The sequence below is a fragment of the Coregonus lavaretus genome (genome assembly GCF_964263955.1).
Source record: "Coregonus lavaretus genome assembly, chromosome: 21".
NCBI lineage: Eukaryota > Metazoa > Chordata > Actinopteri > Salmoniformes > Salmonidae > Coregonus > Coregonus lavaretus.
The window spans coordinates 19,823,425-19,842,347 of NC_140008.1; the positions used below are offsets into that span (position 1 = coordinate 19,823,425).

At 42.9% G+C, this 18,923-nt stretch overlaps 1 protein-coding gene across 15 annotated transcripts in view; it reads left to right on the top strand.

The window, feature by feature from the left end:
• LOC311149021 (nuclear factor 1 C-type-like) overlaps positions 1–18,923 on the top strand; it is a 145,972-nt gene that overhangs the window by 19,428 nt on the left and 107,621 nt on the right. For all 15 annotated transcript variants that reach the window (XM_084186103.1, XM_084186108.1, XM_084186104.1 and 12 more), the window contains exon 2: positions 17,284–17,815. In XM_084186103.1, the coding sequence (XP_084042229.1) occupies positions 17,284–17,815 (532 nt within the window). The remainder of the gene's footprint in view (positions 1–17,283; positions 17,816–18,923) is intronic.

The window sequence follows — 18,923 nt, forward strand, 5'->3', positions numbered from 1 at the left end:
GGTTTAAATGGTATATAATATAATATAATATAATATAATATGATATAATATAATATAATATGATATTATATTATATTATATTATATTATATTATATTATATAATATAATATGCCATTTATCGCCCAAGCCTAGTTATGGTGTATCTTTTGCGTTTTGTCCTACTTTTTTTTTTTTTATCCCAGCCCCGTCCCCACAGGAGGCCTTTTGCCTCTTGCTAGGCCATCATTGTAAATAAGAAGTTGTTCTTAATTGACTTGCCTGGTTAAATAAAGTAAAAAAACAACAACAAAAGGATAATTGATCAGATAGAGTATATATGTCTACTCTGTAGCCTAGATAACACACAGAAAAAAAACACTGTCTGTCAGAGAGAGAGAGAGAGAGAGAGAGAGAGAGAGCTGGGAAAGAGGGAGAGCAAAAGGTGTTGAAACGCTATCGATTTTGAGACGTGACTCCCCTGTGTCATTTTCTGTTATGCTGCACCAGTCAATGGAGCTAATGTCTGACTGCCTGTCTGTTTCAAGGGCCCTACTAGCACACCTGTGATCAGAGCCGTGCTGGCGGTGTTGTCAGTTTCAATGGCAGGCTGCAGCAGTGGTCTTGTTCCCACGCTGAGGGTCTAACAACCTAACCGTGGTGTTGATCTCAGCTGCAGTCTCATCCTGCTCTCAGAACTTGACTTTCAGTCCTCACTCAGTCAGCATGGGTACAAACCAGATAATTTCTTGCCAGCTTGCCTCTCTCTCTCTCTCTCTCTCTCTCTCTCTCTCTCTCTCTCTCTCTCTCTCTCTCTCTCTCTCTCTCTCTCTCTCTCTCTCTCAGTATGAACAAGCCAGGGGAGGGTGGGAGAGGAAAGATGCAAAGTAAGTTCTTTGAAGTGAGACACAGACAAAAAAAATAATCATATTGCATTTCCAGGAAAGTGGGCTTATCAGGAGTTTCACCTTGAATCAGCAGAGTATTTTCAGCTTGGGTTCATCATTCTGGCACTGACGGAGGTGGAGAGATACGTTTGTATTGTTGCTTTAAACTGGGTAATTGTGAATCTGTATTCTCACTAGGACTGGGCGATATGGCCTAAAAATCATATCTAGATTATTTTCAAACTTATGGGCAATTCACAAATATATATCTAAATTTCTTAAATATTTTCTCTAAATAAGCTTTGTTGTACAATTAAGGTCAAATACATTGCATTTCAAACAGTAAGCAATAATCTAATGAATTCAGGGCTTGTGAAATTTTACCTAGGCTAAATATAAGCCTTCCACAATCATAAGACACACTAATAATGTAATTATTTTGTCAACATACTTTAACCTGCTTTTTTGCAATATTCACTGATCTGGCTTTCAAGTCTATGAAAATGCCCTTTTTGTTACAAATTTAACCAGAAACATGCATAATGCACATTCACTTCTTGTAGCAGGAATAATAGAAAATGAACACAGGTCTCATAAACAATCTCACAAGCACAAACCCACATGCTAGTGAGTAACCAGCTAATCTTTATAGGAATTTTTACATTTCAAGTTTAGCCTACTTGGATCTACACTGAACAAAAATATCAACACAACATGTAAAGTGTTGGTCCCATTTTTCATTAGCTGAAATAAAAGATCCCAGAAATATTTCATACGCACAAAAAGCTTATTTCTCTCAACGTATTTGTTTACATCCCTGTTAGTAAGCAGTTCTCCTTTGCCAAGATAATCAAGAAGCTGATTAAAAAGCATACATCATTACACAGGTGCACCTTGTGCTGAGGACAATAAAATGCCACTTAAATGTGCAGTTTTGTCACACAACACAATGCTACAGATGTATCAAGTTTTGAGGGAGTGTGCAATTGGCAGGCTGACTGCAGCAATGTCCACCAGAGCTGTTGCCAGAGAATTGAATGTTCATTTCTCTACTGTAAGCCGCCTCCAACGTCGTTTTAGAGAATTTGGCAGTACGTCCAACTGGCCTCACAACCTTAGACCACGTGTATGGCGTTGTGTGTGCGAGCAGTTTGCTGATGTCAACGTTGTGAACAGAGTGCTCAATGGTGGCGGTGAGGTTATGGTATGGGAAGGCATAAGCTACGCACAACGAACACAATTGCATTTTATCAATGGCAATTTGAAGACACAGAAATACCGTGATGAGATCCTGAAGCCCATTGTGAGGGCCATTTTTTTTTTAAAGGTATCTGTGACCCCCCCCCCCAAGTCAATACTTGTCTCTATAAGCTTGGCACATCTAGCCACTGGGGTTTTGCCCATTCTTCAAGGCAAAACTGCTCCAGCTCCTTCAAGTTGGATGGGTTCCGCTGGTGTACAGCAATCTTTAAGTCATACCACAGATTCTCAATTGGATTGAGGTCTGTGTTTTGACTAAGCCATTCCAAGACATTTAAATGTTTCCTCTTAAACCACTCAAGTGTTGCTTTAGCAGTATGCTTAGGGTCATTGTCCTGCTGGAAGGTGAACCTATTTAGCGAAATCCATAATTCCTTCAATTCTGACCAGTTTCCCAGTCCCTGCCGATGAAAAACAGCCCCACAGCATGATGCTTCCACCACCATGCTTCACTGTGGGGATGGTGTTCTCAGGGTGATGAGAGGTGTTGGGTTTGCGCCAGACATAGCGTTTTCCTTGATGGCCAAAAAGCTCAATTTTAGTCTCATCTGACCAGAGTACCTTTTTCCATATGTTTTGGGAGTCTCCTACATGGCTTTTGGCGAACACCAAACATGTTTGCTTATTTTTTTCTTTAAGCAATGGCTTTTTTCTGGCCACTCTTCTGTAAAGCCCAGCTCTGTGGAGTGTACGGCTTAAAGTGGTCCTATGGACAGATACTCCAATCTCTGCTGTGGAGCTTTGCAGCTCCTTCAGGGTTTTCTTTGGTCTCTTTGTTGCCTCTCTTATTAATGCCCTCTTTGCCTGGTCTGTGAGTGTTGGTGGGCGGCCCTCTCTTGGCAGGTTTTTTGTGGTGCCATATTCTTTCCATTTTTTAATAATGGATTTAATGGTGCTCCGTGGGATGTTCAAAGTTTCTGATATATTTTTATAACCCAACCCTGATCTGTACTTCTCCACAACTTTGTCCCTGACCTGTTTGGAGAGCTCCTTGGTCTTCATGGTGTCGCTTGCTTGGTGGTGCCCCTTGCTTAGTGGTGTTGCAGACTCTGGGGCCTTTCAGAACAGGTGTATATATACTGAGATCATGTGAAACTTAGATTGCACACACGACTTTATTTAACTAATTATGTGACTTCTGAAGGTAATTGGTTGCACCAGATCTTATTTAGGGGCTTCATAGCAAAGTGGGGGAATACATATGCACGCACCACTTTTCCGTTATTTATTTTTTTGAATTTCTTGAAACAAGTAATTTTTTTCATTTCACTTCACCAATTTGGACTATTTTGTGTATGTCCATTACATGAAATCCAAATAAAAATCAATTTCAATTACAGGTTGTAATGCAACAAAATAGGAAAAACGCCAAGGGGGGTGAATACTTTTGCAAGGCACTGTAACTGGGCAGAACAGTTCAATTGTTCTGTCCATCTCCAACTGTTTGAACAGAATGCTAGCCTGTCCACTTTGTTCAGATGTTGAAATCAAGTGGCCTACCTTATTTCTCAGAATGAGAACGAGTTGCCAATTCCTTACATAATTGTGTTTTATGCTTATTGCACATTTATAAAACAGACTAGACAGCTAGTATAACAGTCTTTTGCTACAATGTTGAGCAGTTGAGACATAAAAAGGGTACCGTTAGAATGTTTAACTTCTCCTCTATTACAGTTAAATAATGTCGCATTGTGTTTTGGTGTCCTTATGACAGATTATGTTGGACCAAACCTCTAATGCAAATAGCGTGTTGAAACCGCTTGTCCGAGGGGAAAAAGTGATATCTCGTCTTTGTTGTTGTGAGTGGCAGGGCCCCCCTTCCCCACTTCCCAGCACACCATCATTTTCTGTAAGCAAATCCATGCACCAAGATGCAATTTGACGTGTGGTAAATGTACTGTTGAAGAAAAATACCCTTTATAATAAAGCCATAATAACGTTGGCCATGTGGCATAGGCTACAGTTGAGCAGAAGCGTTTTTAGGATTTCCACACATGGGGATTTGGTTTTAACAGGGTCTGGAAAAATATCAGCGTTTAAAAACAAATTTCATGCAACGCTACATCATTTACATGACAGAAGACAGAATATTAATCCCACACAAATTACCGAAATGAGTGGCTACTCTGACACTGACAAACTGAGATCAATCTGGTCTTGAATTCAAACAAACAATAGACTAGGCCAATGAACCGACACACAGATTATACAATATTAGGAGGCAATATACAGTGGGGAGAACAAGTATTTGATACACTGCCGATTTTGCAGGTTTTCCTACTTACAAAGCATGTAGAGGTCTGTAATTTTTATCATAGGTACACTTCAACTGTGAGAGACGGAATCTAAAACAAAAATCCAGAAAATCACATTGTATGATTTTTAAGTAATTAATTTTGCATTTTATTGCATGACATAAGTATTTGATACATCAGAAAAGCAGAACTTAATATTTGGTGCAGAAACCTTTGTTTGCAATTACAGAGATCATATGTTTCCTGTAGGTCTTGACCAGGTTTGCACACACTGCAGCAGGGATTTTGGCCCACTCCTCCATACAGACCTTCTCCAGATCCTTCAGGTTTCGGGGCTGTCGCTGGGCAATACGGACTTTCAGCTCCCTCCAAAGATGTTCTATTGGGTTCAGGTCTGGAGACTGGCTAGGCCACTCCAGGACCTTGAAATGCTTCTTACGGAGCCACTCCTTAGTTGCCCTGGCTGTGTGTTTCGGGTCGTTGTCATGCTGGAAGACCCAGCCACGACCCATCTTCAGTGCTCTTACTGAGGGAAGGAGGTTGTTGGCCAAGATCTCGCGATATATGGCCCCATCCATCCTCCCCTCAATACGGTGCAGTCATCCTGTACCCTTTGCAGAAAAGCATCCCCAAAGAATGATGTTTCCACCTCCATGCTTCATGGTTGGGATGGTGTTCTTGGGGTTGTACTCATCCTTCTTCTTCCTCCAAACACGGCGAGTGGAGTTTAGACCAAAAAGCTCTATTTTTGTCTCATCAGACCACATGACCTTCTCCCATTCCTCCTCTGGATCATCCAGATGGTCATTGGCAAACTTCAGACGGGCCTGGACATGCGCTGGCTTGAGCAGGGGGACCTTGCGTGTGCTGCAGGATTTTAATCCATGACGGCGTAGTGTGTTACTAATGGTTTTCTTTGAGACTGTGGTCCCAGCTCTCTTCAGGTCATTGACCAGGTCCTGCCCTGTAGTTCTGGGCTGATCCCTCACCTTCCTCATAATCATTGATGCCCCACGAGGTGAGATCTTGCATGGAGCCCCAGACCGAGGGTGATTGACCGTCATCTTGAACTTCTTCCATTTTCTAATAATTGCGCCAACAGTTGTTGCCTTCTCACCAAGCTGCTTGCCTATTGTCCTGTAGCCCATCCCAGCCTTGTGCATGTCTACAATTTTATCCCTGATGTCCTCACACAGCTCTCTGGTCTTGGCCATTGTGGAGAGGTTGGAGTCTGTTTGATTGAGTGTGTGGACAGGTGTCTTTTATACAGGTAACGAGTTCAAACAGGTGCAGTTAATACAGGTAATGAGTGGAGAACAGGAGGGCTTCTTGAAGAAAAACTAACAGGTCTGTGAGAGCCGGAATTCTTACTGGTTGGTAGGTGATCAAATACTTATGTCATGCAATAAAATGCAAATTAATTACTTAAAAATCATACAATGGGATTTTCTGGATTTTTGTTTTAGATTCCGTCTCTCACAGTTGAAGTGTACCTATGATACAACTTACAGATTTCTACATGCTTTGTAAGTAGGAAAACCTGCAAAATCGGCAGTGTATCAAATACTTGTTCTCCCCACTGTATATACAGTATATATACACTACCAGTCAAAAGTTTTAGAACACCTACTCATTCAAGGGTTTTTCTTTATTTGTTAGTATTTTCTACATTGTAGAATAATATTGAAGACATCAAAACTATGAAATAACTCATATGAAATCATGTAGTAACCAAAAAAGTGTTTAACAAATCAAAAATATATTTTATATTTCAGATTCTTCAAATAGCCACGCTTTGCCTTGATGACAGCTTTGCACACTCTTGGTATTCTCTCAACCAGCTTCATGAGGTAGTCATCTGGAAAGCATTTCAATTAACAGGTGTGCCTTCTTGTAAAGTGGTTATCCCACTGGCTATAAGGTGAATGCACCAATTTGTAAGTCGCTCTGGATAAGAGCGTCTGCTAAATGATGTAAATGTTAATGCGTTTGAGCCAATCAGTTGTGTTGTGACAAGGTAGGGGGGGGGGGGGGGGGGGAGGGGGGGAGTATACAGAAGATAGCCCTATTTGGTAAAAGACCAAGTCCATATTATGGCAAGAACAGCTCAAATAAGCAAAGAGAAACGACAGTCCATCATTACTTTAAGACATGAAGGTCAGTCAATACGGAACCTTTCAAGAACTTTGAAAGTTTCTTCAAGTGCAGTCGCAAAAACCAGTGCTATGATGAAACTGGCTCTCATGAGGACCGCCACAGGAATGGAAGATCCAGAGTTACCTCTGCTGCAGAGGATAAGTTCATTAGAGTTACCAGCGTCAGAAATTGCAACCCAAATAAATGCTTCACAGAGTTCAAGTAACAGACTCATCTCAACATCAACTGTTCAGAGGAGACTGTGTGAATCAGGCCTTCATGGTCGAATTGCTGCAATGAAACCACTACTAAAGGACACCAATAATAAGAAGAGACTTGCTTGGGCCAAGAAACACGAGCAATGGACATTAGACCGGTGGAAATTTGTCCTTTGGTCAAATTTGAGATTTTTGGTTCCAACCGCCGTGTCTTTGTGAGACGCGGTGTGGGTGAACGGATGATCTCTGCATGTGTATTTCCCACCATAAAGCATGGCGGCATATGTGGGAACTCCTTCAAGACTGTTGGAAAAGCATTCCAGGTGAAGCTGGTTGAGAGAATGCCAAGAGTGTGCAAAGCTGTCATCAAGGCAAAGGGTGGCTATTTGAAATATAAAATATATTTAGATTTAGATTTGTTGAACACTTTTTTGGTTACTGCATGATTCCATATGTGTTATTTCATAGTTTTGATGTCTTCACTATTATTCTACAATGTAGAAAATAGTAAAAAGAAATAAAAACCCTTGAATGAGTAGGTGTTCTAAAACTTTTGACAGGTACTGTATATATATATATCATAGTCTACAGTAGGCTACTAAATACAATTTCCAGTGGCACACTGACTCACTTAATGATGAAGATGAAGCCATAGGCTACTCACAGTGATGGCCGATGCCCTCGTTGTGGCAATAGCCTATATCAAGATGAGCTACTTTAAAAAACAGTGCTGCTCTTAGCTACAAATTTGGAATCTTTTATTTTCAGCAGTAGGGATTTGCTTTCCAAACTGTACGTTTTTCCCGCAATTGTATTTTGAAATCTGCAAAAGGCAAACTGACAGCTGCAACCAACCATAGAAATATAATCCATAGATGGCAGTTCCTATTTAAGTCAGGACTGGCATCCATTGCTAGTGTACCCATGAGTTTAACAGTCAAATTTCCAGGGTAAGAAGTTACAAAACCCTTCTATGGATTATATGTCTATGGCCACAACGCAACAAGCTGTAGCCTATATTTGGCGCGCATGCTGCCCAAACTGCAGCCTTTCCGACTGTAGGCATACCGGTAACTGCCAAAATAAAGGAAACACTTGAGTAAACAAGGGATACAAAGTATATTTTATGGTGTGGAGTGCATTTTCCTGGCATTGTTTAGGTCCACTTGTAGAATCAATGCCAAGGCGCATTGAAGCTGTTCTGGCAGCTCGTGGTGGCCCAACACCCTTTTAAGATACTTTATGTTGGTGTTTCCTTAATTTTGGCAAATACCTGTATGTACTTGTAATAAAACTTAAATCCACAGTTATTTTTTATAAATAATTGATTCTCTGTGGCTAAATTATGCTCTCTGGTGTATTTTGAACATTGAGAGCAGGCTCCTGTGGTTGGATTTAAAAAAAAGTATTATTAATTTTTTTCCTCTTGGGCCCAGCCCTTGACTCACACATTTGAACAGTCACATTTATTTATTATGCAGTTTTATTAGATTTTTTATTAATCAGTTACCCAATCAAGGCAGGGCCACCCAGTTACACACGTGGGCCCCCTACCTCCTCTCCTCCCCCCTTCTGATGATTAGCAGAGCAGCAGCAGGCAGCAGCACCCGGCTGTCTACACTCATTGAGAGTGGGCTCCTGTCGTCATGACATTACACAAATTTGCTATCTTCATTTGACCAGTTTCTCACAGCCGGAAAATAATCATGTAGCAACAAAAAATGTGCATTATTATGTGGATTATAATTAATGGACATTTTTGTAGCGGTTGATACAAATCAAGTCTGACATTTAAAAGTGGAAATTACAAACTTTAGAAGCCTTTTTAAACCTTGAATACACTACAATTAGCATTTCCTGATGCCTGGGGAAATTATCTAAGGCAACAGAGTGATCAAATTAAGAGAGTAAATCTGTACATTTGCATTTTGATCCCAATGTCACAGTTTACTTGGACTACTGGAACGGTTAAGATGCTGTGATTTCTTGAACGGTTCAGGAATCTTGAGATTTGCAATTAGAAAACCTACCCCCATCATTCCCATGCTACTAAATGATGTTTTCTCACGTTGAAAGGACAATGTTTTGAAGACGAGGCAAGACTACATTATCAGTTACTATCTCAGGATGTATTTTACTATAACAGCCTTTTGCCAAGCCTAGACAGCCAGACTCTCACATGTTCAACCGTCCTATGTACACACAGACATGCATGGTCATTACCTTACAGTCTCCTTTCCCACGTTAGGGGCTCTCATGGGATGTGTTGAAGGCTCACAGAGGCCCCCTGTGGCTCCCTAATCTATCAGACATAGGGCCCGTATCAAATCAGCCCAGACACACGGCTGCTTGTGCTGCTTAAACCCAAGGCAGAGGCAGGGAAAACACTACATGACCAAAAGTATGTGGACACCTGCTCGTCACAATCATGGGCATTAATATGGAGTTGGTCTCCCCTTTTTCTGCTATAACAGCCTCCACTCTTCTGGGAAGGCTTTCCACTAGATGTTAGAACATTGCTGCGGGGACTTGCTTTCATTCAGCCACAAGAGCATTAGTGAGGTTGGGCGCTGATGTCGGGCGATTAGGCTTAGCTCGCAGTCGGCATTCCAATTCATCCCAAAGGTGTTTGATGGGGTTGAGGTCAGGGCTCTGTGCAGGCCAGTCAAGTTCTTCTACACCGATCTCGACAAACCACTTCTGTATGGAGCTCGCTTTGTGCATGGGGCATTGTCATGCTGAAACGGGAAAGGGCCTTCCCCAAACTGTTGCCACAAAGTTGGAAATACAGAATCTTCTAGAATGTAAATGTATGCTGTAGCGTTAAGATTTCCCTTCACTGGAACTAAGGGGCCTAGCCCGAACCATGAAAAACAGCCCCTGGACCATTATTCCTCCTCCACCAAACATTGGTTGGCACTATACAGTTGGCACTATGCATTGGGGCAAGTAGCGTTCTCCTGGTATCCGCCAAACCCAGATTCGTCCGTCAGACTGCCAGATGGTGAAGTATGATTCATCACCCCAGAGAACGCGTTTCCACTGCTCCAGAGTCCAATGGTGGCGAGCTTTACACAACTCCAGCTGACGCTTGGCATTGCGCATGGTGATTTTAGGCTTGTGTGCGGCTGCTCGGCCATGGAAACCCATTTTACGAAGCTCCCGACGAACAGTTCTAGTGCTGACATTGCTTCCAGAGGCAGTTTGGAACTCGGTAATGAGTGTTGCAACCGCGTACAGACGATTTCGGGCTTCAGCACTCGGCGGTCCCTTTCTTTGAGCTTGTGTGGCCTACCACTTCGCGGCTGAGCCGTTGTTGCTCGTAGACGTTTCCACTTCACAATAACAGCACTTACAGTTGACCGGGGCAGCTCTAGTAGGGCAGAAATTTGACGAACTGACTGGTGGGAAAGGTGGCATCCTATGACGGTGCCACGTTGAAAGTTACTGAGCTCTTCAGTAAGGCCATTCTACTGCCAATGTTTGTCTATGGAGATTACATGGCTGTGTGCTCGATTTTATACACCTGTCAGCAACAGGTGTGGCTGAAATAGCCGAATCCATTAAGTTATAGGGGCGTCCACATACTTTTGTAAATATATTGTAGCTCCGTCAACATAAAGCATGTATTGTTAATGGCATGCAGTGGAGTTAATGAGGTTTATTTGCCACTCAATTAATAGCAAAGAATGATGCACCCTCACTACTTTCACTGAGACTGTGGGAAACAGATGCAATGTTCAGTGTTTTCTAAGAAGAAGCACCATGGACAATGGCCGTATTAACCCGCTGTGGGAGAGAATGAGTGAACTGTTCATCAACACTAATAAACAACTTTGACGTGGAAATTGCAGATGGATTTTCCCCAGTATTTAACTGAGTCATAGTAAGCATGGCGTGTCTGACTCTGAACTCATACCTCCGCATAGTGAGCATGGCGTGTCTGACAGAACTTATACCTCTGCATAGTGAGCATGGTGTGTCTGACTCTGAACTCATACCTTCGCATAGTGAGCATGGCGTGTCTGACTCTGAACTCATACTGCCACATAGTTAGCATGGCGTGTCTGACTCTGAACTCATACCTCCGCATAGTGAGCATGGCGTGTCTGACAGAACTCATACCTCTGCATAGTGAGCATGGTGTGTCTGACTCTGAACTCATACCTCCGCATAGTGAGCATGGCGTGTCTGACTCTGAACTCATACTGCCACATAGTTAGCATGGCGTTTCTGACTCTGAACTCATACCGACCCATCACAAAATACTGTTTGTTAGATCAACATTTCAAAGGTCAGGGAGTTCCCTTTCAGTTGACAGAGCACCTCCAAAGCTGTAGCCTCCATGTGGGACAGCGAGGGAGATCAACAGTGAGCTAACCCAAATACTGCAGTGAGTCTTCCCTCCTCTGTAGCTTGCTGCCTCTGTTCGAGTGCCCATCCCTCCTCCCTGCCCTCTATTGTCATTGTGCGTGGTTGAGGGCTGACTCAGCAATTGTGCAGCTACTAGGCAGGATGACTCACTACTGGAAGTCAACACAACATCCCCTTTGACCCACTTAACATGCACAGCCATACCACGGCCCTACTGGAAACAGGCCGACACACTTTCCCTAACTATTTATTACTCAGTAATGGAGCTAACAGTTATTTAGATATCTACATTCAATATCACACAGGGACATTCCTGTAATAGAGATGTGTGAGAGTGGTGCAGTCTTGGGGTTATGATTGATCATTTGTTCTTGAGGAGAACGATGCTTTTCACATCATAACTGACCAAGGAAGGTTTGCCTCTGAAACAAGTGGAATTGAGCTGATGGTCTGGAGGAGACAGACACTGCAGACACTTTCATGGATGGTCAGTGTCTAGCCGGTCACACCCTAGTCTTTAGAAGGCCTTTGGTACTAGCCGAGAGCATTTTTCGGATTCTTGGCAATCAGCTGTTTTAGTATTCTACGACCATTAGCATTGAAATGAGAGAGGGAAAGAGGGAGGGAGGGGCATAGAGAGGGAAAGAGATTTTGCCATTTTCATCCAGAGGCTCTGGTGATTGCTGCAGTTACAGTGGGCAGGGAGGAATCCTTGTCATGAAAGCTTAGAAAGGCATACATTCAGAGCTTAATAAATTCAACATCACACTTGCCTGGATAAAGAGAAAATGGAAAAAAAATACAGCTCTTCAGTTTAAGTTGATGTTATAATACCGTACGTACAATATTCACAATGTAAAATAGGGTAAGGCCTTCCTGATGACAAAGGTGGTAGATTCTGTAGAAGTCATTTGAAAGTTCCACAGCTAAGATTTGTTATTTCATCACCTGTAAGAATACTTTTCCCCCTCTCCTTGTTTGCCTGGGTTGTGACACGTGCTTGGCACAAAGTGTGACCATGGCAACATTGTGCATCTGACCACAACTCCACCATTCTCTCATCCGCTAGAAAGACCAACCCCACTACCGATTCCTCTCTCCTCTGAAAAAGATTTGCAAAGAAATTACATTCTCTGTTTAAGACATAATAAAAATGGTATCCGAGCAACGAGCAGGAATAAAAACACATCTCCCTGGACTCTGCAATAACAAAATGATTCAATTACTGCACAAATACAGCTGTGATGGTCATGTCTTTCCTCTGTGCGCAGGGCTCTGGACTCAGGTTATTTCTGGCCACTCTGATTCCAGTCAGTAGCCAACAGTATATACTATTGAATGACCAAACTGAGATAGGTGCACAGGACAGATATCTCAGCAGGCCTCTGCTCTAAGCTGAGCTGCCATCAGACCCAGGCTCTGATCAAAGATCTGCAGTTGGTCTGCCATAGGGAACACATTCATCACCTCTGTTTATCAATAACATTCTAATCGTCAGAGTATAAACAGATCTGAAGTCAAGGCAACCTTTTGATTTTGATTGTAGGAAAACCAGAGCATTCCATTGGAGCGGGTCCAGGCCTAATATGGAAAGGAGAGAGTGGGCCTGCTTCTCAACTTCTTCACTCCACTCCTTTACTCTGCACAGCTTTTTCATTCTCGTCTTTCATTCTGTAGTTAGGGATGGATCGACATTTACAGATCGGTTACCTGGAGGAAAATGGGGGAGGGTCATGCTTTTTCAATTTCAGTCAAGGGGAGTGTTTAGTATTTTTTAAATCTAGTCCAGGGGAGGGTCATGTAATTTGTAATTGATGAAAAGTCTATATTTCTCAGCGTTTTAGAATTAGTTGCTTATTAGGCTATACAGTATATCGATGTGTGCCTGATGCCACCCCTCATCTCTGATTCTCCAATGGGCGCGCAATATCAAGTGCGCCTATTTGTTTTTGATAGGCCTAGTCCAGAAATTCACTATCTTGTGCACGGACTAGCCTATAGCCCAGGGTTCCCGACCATCCGCTCAAGAACAAATCGGCCCGTGGCTGAATCTAGTTGATGATCCCTGCTATAGCCTATGTTCTGTTCAGTTTGAGAAGGAGAGCGTGAAGATGAGAAGGAGGACCGGAGGTCAACTTTGATAGTTTGCTACTACTATAATAAAATGTTATTGAAAACAATATGTTTCTTGCCCGTTAGGTATCTATCAGAGTTATTGAACTCACAATAAGCCAGATTCGAATAACTTACATTGTCGTGCTGAAACTTGAAGCAGCAGCCGCAGCACAATCAATCGGAAATGATCAGCTCATGGTGCTGAAAGTAGGCAAATTTGAGTAGGCATAATTCATTTCAACCGTACTCATTTTTAATTAGACTTTACTAACCACAAGAGGGTTTTGTGTTGGAGTCTATGTCTTCCTATTTAAGAATTAAGAGGTAGGCCTACCTGTTTGACAGACGGAATTAGGCTATAGGCTGCTATGTCCAAAGATTTGTCTGTCAATTCCTCTGTGTCAGTGAAGGCTGTTAAGTTAAAATCAAAACTCGAATTGAGGGGGTATGAGAGGGTGGCAAAAAGCACAGGCCTACCCCTTGTTAGTTTAAGATTTAGAAGAAAATAAAAGGATCAGATTATATAAAGTGATCTATAACAGCGCTTTGGTCCGTGATGCTTTATGCTAGAAACAAGCTGTAAAATACCCGGGAAAGACGTGACTCCGATGCATATGGGGATATCATTGTTTCGTTTCTTTGACATTCAGAGGCTGAGCTACAACCTTCTATAGCCGAGGAGACAGAAAATAGACTTTGCTTTGGAAGTAATCTAATTCTGTCACTATCAATTGATTAAGCTATTCACTTTCTATATAGAAGATGTTTAAACCCAGACAGCATTTAGGGAAACACTTGTGACCTACACTTGCTGGGTTAAGCCACGGAAGAAGAGTAGCCAGCAGTTAAAGCTTAAATTCTAGGGTGGAAAGGTAGGCTTAACCTTTGAAAGTAACATGCTCAGATTCCTAATGACGTCTCAGATTGAATTATTTGCAAACAGGGACAGTTTCGTTGCAAACAAGTCACACTGATTTGGCATGGGAGAAATATGATAAGATGAACACATAGGCCTATCTCTCTGTCCATTCTTAGCCTGTAATTTGGGTAACTTGTGTGGTATTAAAAAAGATTCTGCTAATATGTAAAATGACACAGAATTGCAGGAAATACAACCATATATTCATGCAATGCTTTTACTATAAATGAGATCTTTCCACCCCTACTCTTGTCCACAGTGGTCTGCAAACCCACAACCTTCTGGCCCGCAGCCCTGTGCGCTATCAAAATTCCTGTGTTGCCATGTAATGCTACAGGACGAAGAACAGTTTCTAAAACTGCATATCTAAGGCTCTGGTCTGTCCAAGAAGTGAGGGTAAATGGTAGACACGTTCTCTGCTATCCACTTTGTTTTAATTATTATTTGGGGTATAGGGGAGGGTCACTTGTTTTTTTCCAAGCGTTCAGGGAGGGTTTAGGTAAAAAATATATTTTGCTGAAGGGAGGGCCATCCATTTTCATTTCAGAGAGGTCCGATTTTCTCCCTGTAACCCTTATTATAAATAACGTTTACTACCTTAACATTCCATAAGGCAACACTTGTTTCACCGCTAGGTTCATGGGTACTTTTAAATAATGGTCTCAAACCTCTATTCACCTGTACAGTTTAAAAAACTGTGTGTATTGGGGTGGGGTTGGGCCGGAGAGACGGTAGGGCACAGGGGAAAGAGGGACACGTTTGTGTGGCTAGAGGCTACCATTAGGGGCCTGTAAAAGTCTAGTTTGCATAGATGGATACTGTAGCTAGGGGGTATGTGGATGGAGGGAGCTATGAAAACATAAGAACATCATAAAAGGGGAGGCAGGGATAAGTGGAAAAGGGGGACGTGCCCTAAAATCCAGAAATGCACGTTTGGAGTTCACTCTAAATGTCATGGAAATATTTCAAAAATATGAACTAACCTCAATTAAAGTATATTAGTGTTTACTTTTGCCGCAGGTGTGGTTGGTGTTCATATTCCAGCTCAATGTGTTTAATGAGAGGAACTCTATCCATGGGCCAGGCAGGGGAACATCCATGGTTAAGAGTCTTGTCTGTGTGGGCTAGACTGTTAAATAGGCACCCAATTGAGAAGCATAGCACACATTGAAAATGGACTTGGCCTTGTACTCAAACTGTATCTTGAGTCTTTCCCTCTAAACGTTTTGTGGTGTTATCATTTGGCTAAAATACATATGATTATGAATGCCTAAAATGGAAGCTAATCTCTCTTCATCTTGACTGGAGAGCTAAACGTTAAATAGACATAATGAGAGTTTGTTGTACCCGTGGCATTGTTGAATTGCCTTCTCTTTTTGGAAATTCATAAAGCCACAGATTGTCTGTCTTGTTTCCAGGCCTCTGGTTTCTATCACGAGAGTTTCTCTCTGCTCTATTTGTTAGCTTTGGAACATTTACACAGTAACTCTATCACTTCTCCATGATCCCTCTTCCGCCCCTGATTGTACATACTTGTGTATGTGCACTGTGCATTCAGCAGGCCAAGACAAAGGACTCTGAACCCCGAAATTACAGCTGACTGTTTTCTTTGAACCCTGTTTAGATATAAAGTTGACATAAGTGAAGCGGACATGAAAACACAATTTATCCTGCTGTTACTGTTTAAAATATAATGTATAAATCTGGTTTCCTGTTCTCAGTGGAGTCGCTGCTTTGAATATATTTGTTTTATAACTGTCCTGAATAGGAACACAGTGAAGCCAGACTGAATAAACGTTAAATAAAGGATGCTCTCTCTGTGCCACCACAGATGCTTTATTACGATTAAACTTTAAAAAGCATAAACCTTATCATACAGAATGCCCTCAAGGACATGATGCATCTTTTATTTAATGCAAACAGTAGTAAAATAATACACTGGCCATCCCTGGATCAAATGAAACGTTGGTGTGGGAGGAATGATTAAAAAATATGTATCTGAAACTGATGTCGTCTGCTTGGAGCAGGCAGCCGTGGTTGAGAAAGCTGGAAGCATTTAAAATGTTGTGCTGCTGAGAGCAGTGCTGCAGACTGTTTATTGCATGAGCTCTTCAGTGTACCACAGTCATGTCCAATTACGCTCCCTGGGCCGGCTCCTAGGGCCTGTATGGGCTCTCTGATGCACCTTCACACTCCACTCCAACCTCTGTGTGTGGACACCAAGCAGCCCATAAAGACTCCATTAATCAACACATTAACCCTTTGAGGAAGGAGATCCTAGAATGTTCTATTTTGGAATTTTACAGTTGATTGAAAGAGATGATGATCACTGGAGAGTTGATATTGTGACATCGGTATTCAACAAAGGGTTAAACCTCATGGACACCAGGGCAAATACACACAACCAAAAGGGAAGCATGAGAAGTGGCTTGTACAGATTTGAGCACTGTACTCGCAATAAATCTTTAACTCTGCTTGTATGTGCTAATTTCATTTTATTATATTTGGATGGATGACCCCTTTGCACACAAGCACTCAATTAATGGGCCTTCATGAGCATGAACAAACACATACATACTTATTCATGCATTTATAGCCTATGATGTGCTCACAAACAAACCTTTGTCTATACATTGTTTGGCTAAACCTGCAGACACGCAAACCCATGCACGTAGGCACCATGCCGACATTTTAGACTATATCGTTTTGCATGTTATATGTGCAAATGGTCTCTGAATGCCTTTTACAGGGCAGGCTAGTGCATATGGGCTTTTTGCTCTGTGAAAATATGGAAGTAATTAGAGATACCAAGAGAACATTGCTCAATCGTTATACGCTAAACAGCAAAGCAACTGTGGCTTGTGAGGTGCCCCAAAGGCATGCAGATGTATATTTTGGTTGTTGAAAATCTGACCAAAAGAAGGAAAATAATCAACAAAACAGAATTGAATAAATGATTACTGTTGGTGGTGGTGTTCCACTGAGTGTGGTTGCACTTTTCTTTATTTACAGTCATTTGTTCCATACACACGTACTGTATACACTGTTAAAGGTTGCGGTTCATACAGCATGGTCGCTCGCTTCTGGTACATTTACGTATACAGTAGTACTCACTCCTTTCTTCTCTTGTCCTGTTCTCCAGGATGAGTTTCATCCGTTCATCGAGGCCCTACTGCCGCATGTGCGTGCCTTCGCCTACACCTGGTTCAACCTGCAGGCGCGCAAACGCAAGTACTTCAAGAAGCACGAGAAGAGGATGACTAAGGACGAAGAGCGGGCGGTGAAGGACGAGCTGCTGGGAGAGAAGCCTGAGGTCAAGCAGAAGTGGGCGTCACGCCTGCTGGCCAAACTGCGCAAGGACATCCGGCCCGAGTGCCGCGAGGACTTTGTGCTGTCCATCACGGGGAAGAAGCCCCCCTGCTGCGTCCTCTCCAATCCTGACCAGAAGGGCAAGATGAGGAGGATCGACTGCCTGCGTCAGGCCGACAAGGTATGGAGGCTGGACCTGGTTATGGTGATCCTGTTCAAGGGCATCCCGCTGGAGAGCACGGACGGAGAACGCCTGATCAAGGCGGGGCCATGCAACAGCCCCATCCTCTGTGTCCAGCCACACCACATCAGCGTCTCGGTCAAGGAGCTGGACCTTTACCTGGCCTACTTCGTACAGGAGAGAGGTAATGCACTGCACTCACATTCTCACTAGTGTTTATCAAAGGTTTTAGAAGTCAGTCAACTGTTGACCATTTAGAATAGTTCATATATTTCCCCCCATACAGTAACAGCAAATCATTCTTAGGAACAGATTACAGGACGGAAATATCCTTGTGCGTCAGTGTCATGTCAGTGGAGGAAGTATACATAGATGCTGTGTCTAGTGAAAAGCTGTTGACTCAGAGGATGATCTTTTGAACAACCACTTTACTGAGTCACAGAGCTGTAGAAGTTGGTCTTGAGAGAGCAAGGGGATACCTAGTCAGTTGCACAACTGAATGCATTCAACCGAAACGTGTCTTCTGCATTTAACCCAACCCCTCTGAATCAGAGAGGTGCTGGGGGGTTGCCTTAATGGGGGTTAACTGCCTTGCTCAAGGGCAGAACAGCAGATTTTAGCACCTTGCCGGCTCAGGGATTTGAACCAGAAACCTTTCAGTTACCGGGCCAGCGATCTTAAACACTAAGCTACCTGCTGCCCTGAGAGAGAGACAGAGACGGATAGTTAGCGAGAGAGAGAGAGAGAGAGAGAGAGAGAGAGAGAGAGAGAGAGAGAGAGAGAGAGAGAGAGAGAGAGAGAGAGAGAGAGAGAGAGGGAGAGGGAGAGGGCGATAAAGAGAGAGAGAGAAAAAGAGAGAGAGAAAGAGAGAAATTAACTGGAACCAAGTCCTGACAGTGTAAATAATTTTAAATGAGCATGGGTTTCGAATGCCAGCCTCAGAGATGTGTTAAACTGTACAGTGTTTAATAAAAGGGTGTAGCCTGGTAGTTAGTGGGGAAAGTTGGGCGCCAGCTGATGCACAGGGACGCAGGCAGGCTGCCTCTCAGGGCTCGAGCCAGCAGCCATCAGCCAGGGCCACTCTCTGCATCCTCACTGCTACTTGGCTCAGAATGGGGTGGCCTGGCAGGCTGGTTGGGACCCATGGCAGGGGCCAAGGAAGAGCTGCCCCACCCTGGCCCCTGCCATGGGTCTCAACCAGCCTGCCAGGTCACCCCACATAACCCTAACCAGTAGGATAGACACACAACGGGCCTGTGTGCCCACTATTAGGCAAATAGGCTGTTCTATTA